This window comes from Suricata suricatta, chromosome 2 (assembly GCF_006229205.1).
Source record: "Suricata suricatta isolate VVHF042 chromosome 2, meerkat_22Aug2017_6uvM2_HiC, whole genome shotgun sequence".
NCBI lineage: Eukaryota > Metazoa > Chordata > Mammalia > Carnivora > Herpestidae > Suricata > Suricata suricatta.
The window spans coordinates 79,247,644-79,254,972 of record NC_043701.1 but is presented as its reverse complement, the minus strand read 5'-3'; the positions used below and the strand labels follow the sequence as shown (position 1 = coordinate 79,254,972).

The window sequence follows — 7,329 nt, the reverse complement described above, 5'->3', positions numbered from 1 at the left end:
TTTAACAGTCAAAGATAATAACTTCTCTTTTCCTTTTCATCTTACCTCTAAAGAAGCCACTTGATCAACATAGTCCCTGGGTGGGGTTTTTTAAATGCAGGTTTCAGAGACAAATATTTACCTCTCCAGGTAACAGGTACTAGAATTGTCAGTACCTAGAAGCCTCTCTCCTTTGTAAGCATTATCGCCTGATCAGGTTTTCTCTGTATTGCCCCTTAGATTGTGAAATGTGGCTCAGGGTTATTACAACTTTCCTTTCCTTCATAGCAGGCACTTGCTCGGGGCTGAAAGTGTCAGTGCCATCACACACCGTTCATGGCATCAGGGGTCAGGCCCTCTACCTCCCTGTGCACTATGGATTCCATACTCCGGCGTCAGATATCCAGATCATATGGCTGTTTGAGAGACCCCACACGATGCCCAAATATTTACTGGGCTCCGTGAACAAGTCTGTGGTTCCTGACTTGGAATACCAACACAAGTTCACCATGATGCCACCCAACGCCTCTCTGCTCATCAACCCACTGCAGTTCACTGATGAAGGCAATTACATCGTGAAGGTCAACATTCAGGGAAATGGAACTCTCTCGGCTAGTCAGAAGATACAAGTCACCGTTGATGGTGAGTCCACTATAAGTGACATGGGCAGCTGGGTAGCATGACAGTAACAGCTCAGATTAGATCATGTGGGCTTTAGGTCCTGGCTCTGTAACTTTGGGAAAATTGATTAACCCTCAAAGCCTCGGTGCCTCCTGGTTCAAATTACAGTATCTATCTCATGAGGCATGTGTGAAGTATATGCATGTGAAGTGTATCCACAGCGCCCAACTAAAGGTAACCAAGCAGTCAGTAGAACCCATTATTTGTTTGTGTGGAAACTATCAGCATAAAGTTGCTGATATAATAAAGATGGAGGAAATTATATTTTCTCAGTATTAGAACATACCCTGGGTAAAGCCCTCTTTTTGTCACATGAAGATTTTATTTTGGTACACAGTTTGCAGGAAGATGAGACTTGCCCAAGGACCACACTTAAGGAACGATAGAAGTTGCTGGCAATATCCTCTGAGGGAATGTAGAATATGCTAAATTTCACACATCTATTTTCCTTGTTGAAGTATGTAAGTAGCATACCTCAAATATACTGTGTCCAAATCACAACTTCTGATTTTTCCCCTTAAACCTGATTATTTAACAGGTTATTATTTAAAATGGCCTCCATTTTAGGGGTGCCTGGGTGGCTCAGTCAGTTAAGTGTCTGACTTTGGCTTAGATCATGATCTCATGGTTTGTGCATTCAAGCCCTACCTTGGGCTCTGTGCTGACAGCTCAGAGCCTGGAGCCTGCTTTGGATTCTGTGTCTCTCTATCTCTGCCACTCCTCCATTGCGCTCTGAGTGTGTGTGTCTCTTTCTCAAAAATAAATAAACATTAAAAAAGTTGTAATATCCTCCATTTTAGTAAATACCAACTCCATTCGATCAGTTGCTCAGGCCGACTCTTTGCATCATAATTGACCCCCACTTTCTCTCATATCCCACACCCGGGCAAGACGTTAGTAACATTGTAGGCTTTGCCTTCAAAGTGTGGAGTCCAGTTACTTCTTACTACCCCCTGTCCCACCCTTTTCAACCATACCACCAGCTCTGGCCTGGATTATCCCAAATAGCCTGCCACTTGGTCTCCCTGCCTCCACTCCCACTTCCTGCCACTTAAAATCTTCCCATTAGAATAATGGGAATATTCTAATATTCAATTAGAATAAAAGCCAAAGTGCTAACAATGTCCTACAAGGCCAACATGACTCCCCCCAGCATACCCAATATCTCTGACCCCATTTCCTACCCCCTTTCCTTCTTACTCACTCAGTTCTGACCACACTAGCCTCCTGGCTCTTCCTATCACAGGCCAAACATACTTACATATCAGGGCCTTTGCACTTGCTATTCGATCTACCTGGATTGCTTTTCTCTTAGATAATAGCAGAGTTCCCTCCTCTATTTCCTTTCGGTACCAGCCAAAATGTCACTTTATCTGCAAAGGTTTTCCTGACCACCTACAGAAAGTATAACCTCATTCCCTCAGAGAAAGAGAGAGAGAGAGACAGAGAGAGAGAGAGAGCAGAGGGAGAGAGGAGAGAGGAGAGAAAGAGACTATCTTGATTTCTGTTTTATTCTTTTCATAGCACTTATTTCCACCTGGGTTTTATTTGATTATTATTTCTCTCCTTCCCCTAGAACACGAGGCCCATGGTGCAGGGACCGTGTATTGTTTACTGCTTTGTCCTCAGTACCTAAAAACTGATGTTGGCCATTAGTAGGCCCTCAGTAAGTACGTGTGGAGCAAATGAGTGGAGACCAGAGAGACTGCCAGGAAGCAAAGGCACAGGGTGTTAAAGCAGATGCCCACAGAACAACTATGAAAAGAGAAGAGGGAGAAAGTGTTCACAAAGTTCTCCTTAGTTGTATCCTATCTCTCCCTAAACTCAATGGAACATCCATTACTTGCTAATATATAGTAAATTGGATCTGTTTAGGGAAATGAAACTAAAAAATCGTATTAGGGGTTTAGGGTTTATCTATGTAAAAAATCTTCCTGGGAAACTTCAACATCTGAGTTACACTCTTTAGGGCAGGTGTATGATCACAATCTATTCTTAATGGTTCTCCACATACAAGACGTTTGACATTATTTATTTGATTTATGCCACACCACATCTATTTCCACACAGAGATATTTTAAACATAAGCTTGTTGTAAGTAAGAGATATACACAACTTATTTTTCTTTTTAGATCACTATAATGTAAAAAAAAGCTATTCCGCATCCTTTGTTCTTGTCAGGAATTATAAAAGATTAAATTGGGGTCACCTGGGTGGCTCACTCGGTTGAGCATCCGACCCTTGATTTCAGATCAGGTCATGATCCCAAGGTCAAGGGATCGAGCCCCATGTTGGGATGTCCATTGGGTGTGGAGCTTGCTTAGGATTCTCTCTCTCTTTCCCTCTGCCCCTCTCCCTTGCTCACTCACTCTCTAAAATAAAAACAAAAATAACAAGAAGATTAAATTGAATGGACAAATACAGTTGTCCTCATCTTAAGAAACGCTAGAGGCTTCAGAGCTACTCAGGTCCCCTGCAAACTGTTTCAACCTCCTTTCTTCTTATTTTTCATTTTCTCCTATATTCTCTAGGCTGAAGGATTGGGTCCATCTGTTCCCTACTGCACATTTCTCCGTATAGAAAATTTTAGCATGAGTCAAGAGAAATTTACCTGCAGAGATGCATTACCCTCAGTTTAAAGCTTGATAGCAAATTTAAATCTAAATCACTTCTATATCATCTCAGTCTCTCTGTCTCCTGTGATGATGCATAGAAGAAGATTATGAAATGCATATCTCTCCAAAATGCAGGAGAGAAACAACCAGATATGCAGCTCTCTTCATCTTGTCACTGACTGCTCTGTAACTGGGCAAGTCACTGTCCTTTATCAAATAGAACCAACAACTTCAAAGATTAATGAAGTTTACTGAAACTATTTGTGGATACTTACATAAGTCCAACCTTCACCCAACAATTTTAGAGTGAAAACCTAGGGAGGAAATATTTGCTCGTCCTTGGAAATGTGTTCATTTGACAAATAGCACTATGTATCAGAGTCATGACATGAAACTCTTGTCCTATGACTTGAAGTTCCAGCAGGAAATACTATTGAATGTGTCTTTTATATCTCTAATGGGATGTAATTGCAATAACATATTTTATCCTGTTTTCAAATTGAGTCAGTGTTGAAATGTAGGCTTTGGTTTTTGTAAAATGGCTAACACAATGTTGCAATTGCACAGTAAATAAAACATATAATTAGTTCACTTACACAGAAAGAAAAGTAACTGGTGAATATGTGATTCTCTAAAACTTTCCTGCAATATTCCACAAGTATAATATACATGAGCTTTATATTTTGCAGATGGTGGATAAAGATTTAGGTTCATCTATCCCAACCAGCTGCTCTTGGGACATTAGAACAAACCAACAAGAGGGAACTGCCTTGTAAACTTTGCCTGTGAGACTATATACCTTTTATGGTGGTGGAGACAGCACAACGCACAGGAAATAAGGAAGCTAGTGTTCTCTACACTAACTGCATTATCTATCTATAAAATAAACGTTTTCATTAGAAAAATCCTTGAAAAGTACATTCAAGAATTTGGTTATTTCTGTTATAAATAATATTTTTAAATTTATCATTTTGCATTTTTCTATTATTTTTTTATTCTTCTTTATTTTCTGAACTGTCTACATCTACAAAATGTAAAATTTAAAATCAGTTTCCCAGTATTTGAGATTCGAAAGACCGCACAGACTTTATTGTAATTTTGTGGTGGCAAAAACTCACTTTTATCTCTTCTGATATTGCAGATCCTGTCACAAAACCAGTGGTACAGACCCAGCCTTCCTCTGGGGCTGTGGAGTACGTGGGGAACATGACCCTGACGTGCCTTGTGGAAGGGGGCACCCGGCTGGTTTACCAGTGGCTAAAGAACAAAAGGCCTGTCCATACCAGCTCCACCACCTCCTTCTCTCTCCAAAACAACACCCTTCATATTGCTCCAGTGACCAAAGAAGACATCGGGAATTACAGTTGCCTGGTGACGAATCCTGTCAGTGAGATGGAAAGTGACATCATCATTCCCACCATATATTGTAAGTTTTTAAAAAAATACATATTCATGAGTTTTCTTCTAGGTAGTTTACATAAGGATTGTCACAGAGAATATCAACACCAGCTGTCACTTGTTTTTTAAGCTACCGTAATACAGTACGAGTTGTAATTACGTTTCCTCCACCCTGCCTTGTCATGAAATATAGCTCATAGCACAACCCTGTTTCTTGAAGTTCAAGTTGCGATACCAGCCATGGGCCTTTTATAGGATACATTTTCTGACCTTATTTCCAGTGGCAAGTAGGAACTGAACCTCAATTTCAAAGACCCAGAACGATGCAAAAGGACTAATTTATTCACCCAAGGACGAAGAATTGGTGATTATAAAGTGGGAGAGGCTGTGTTCTGTTGCTGACCACAGAAAGAATGTTCCCAGGTTATGCATACATATTGTGTCCGAGGTCATGGCTGTTCTCTCTGCCCATTTTCTCAGCTCCATTCTTAGAGGCTGGGTGTAGGGAGGATCATAGTCATAGAAAACTTAATTATTCTGAAGTAAGATATCAAGGTTCCCAGAAGATTAGTAATTACTTCAGTTTTCAATTTTCTTTAGTTCTTTTCTTCTGTAATTGTTGCTGTTATTGTTTAATCTCATATACAGAGTTAAGTTCATCAAACTCTTCAGTTTATGTCATATTATTACAACCCAACCAAGATCCCTCTTTCTTTATTGCGTTATTTTTCCCAGTCCCCTTTATTCCATGGCACCACCTCTAATATGTTTAATATTGCATTCTAATTTCAGCCTCACACAGAGTTTCTCAATATCCACTCTAGTGACATTTTGGACTGGACAAGTTTTTGTTGTGGGGATTGTCCTATGTATTATACGATGTTTAACAGCATCCCTGCTCCCCCTCACCCCCGCATATCCTGAAATTATGATAAATAAAAATGTCTCTGGACATTGCTATATGTCCTCTCTGGGGGGAGGGGTACAAAAAATCTCCCCCAGTTGAGAACCAATGACCTATCACACTGGGAAGTCTTCATATCGGTCACTATGTAGCTTAGAGCATTAGCAACAAGAGTGTAACAAAAAGAGTGAGGCGTGGCAAAGGAAAACTTACCCCTGAAGCATGAGGGAAGAGGTTTCAGCTAGTTGAACCGTAGGGCAGAATTAAGCATGGTAAGTGCAAGTATATGTGTATAATAATACTAGGAGCGGCCCTAAAGCCTAGTGTTTAAGTAGACAGACCCAAGTGGAAACCGGTTCTGTCATTACCCATATGACCTTAAGAAATTCCTTGACCTTTCTGAGATAGTTAAAACTGCCTTACCACATCACGGGTTCAATAAGGTACTGTCTGAAAAATATCCAAATACTGACACAAAGCAAACATTCAGTAAATGGAAGCTGTTTATGTTGTCGGTTCTATTTTCTTCAATAGAAAATTGATAGAGCCCTCTTGAGGAAGTATGTTACTAACTTTTTGGAGAAAAGCACCAGCATATGTACCAAATGTAGGTTTTTCCAACTAGATAAACCTCCACAGTAAAACTGAGCTCCAGCAATGGGGCAGGAAAAGTGACGGCAGGGAGGAGGGCAGTGGTATGATTCTGGTTCAGAGTTATGTTTGCTTGAACCAGCAAAATTGAGCCGATAAAAATAGAATCATTGAATATTGGAACTGGAAGCTACCGTATAGCTAAAGCAGAAGTGAGAAAATGTGCACAATAAAATGTATGAAATAGAATGTCATAGATACCATAGGGAAGTATAAAAAGGACCATAATAGCTAGGAACAAGAATTCTGGAGCCAGGGCCCTCACCCATATAATGGTGATAATGGTAGTACTTCATAGAGTTACTGTGAGGATTAAATCTGTTACTGCATATAAATTGCTGAGAACAGTGACTGGCCCGTAGTAAGTACTCTGTTAGACATTACTATCACTATAATATTATGAAGCTATGGATGAATTTCATTCAGAGAGGGAAAACAATACTTCTGGCTAGACAGAAGGGTTATCACAGAAAGTAAAATCTGAAATGAGCCTTTGGGTCTGAGTATGACTGGGGCATTGGCAACGTCTGGAAAAACCATTCAGGCAATGGGGACAACAGGAAACCAAACACAAAGCAGAGGTCAAAGTTTAGGCAAATGGTCCAGTTTAGAGTGTAGGATACAGCAAGAGGCATGGTAGACTAGATGGCCAGATAGATATGTTCGAGTTAAATCATGGAGAGCTTTGAACACTGGGCATTATTTGGTAAACAATGAGGAAAAATTGTTTTTTAAACAAAGGTCCAAATATAAAAAGACCAGAGAATGATTTATAAGCTAATCCTTAGACACACATATTCTATGCTAAATCAAAAAATGTCTATCAAGTTTTCAAGTTAGATCACAGTCATATAATTATGGAAATGGTATATATAAGAAAGAAAAAGGGGGGAGTAAGATATATTAATCTATCATACAGAGAAAAAAGTCATCAGTTTTGAACTACATACAATGACTAAACATATCTAAGAGCAATTTGAAATAATTTTTTCTGAAAAGTATTATCCATGTAGAAATAGAAAAAAAACTTCATACATTGTATAATTCATTTTTGGTGTAGGGGAACTGAAGAGGCTTAACTCCTACTCTACGCTAGTCCAG

The 7,329-nt window shown here is 39.6% G+C and overlaps 1 protein-coding gene across 2 annotated transcripts in view; it reads left to right on the top strand.

Moving 5' to 3' along the window:
* Positions 1 to 227: 227 nt before the first annotated feature.
* The window catches only part of HEPACAM2 (HEPACAM family member 2), a 32,990-nt gene continuing 25,888 nt past the window's right edge, over positions 228 to 7,329 (top strand). For both annotated transcript variants that reach the window (XM_029957087.1, XM_029957076.1), the window contains exons 1-2: positions 228 to 621; positions 4,417 to 4,701. In XM_029957087.1, coding sequence (XP_029812947.1) covers positions 228 to 621; positions 4,417 to 4,701 — 679 coding nt within the window. The remainder of the gene's footprint in view (positions 622 to 4,416; positions 4,702 to 7,329) is intronic.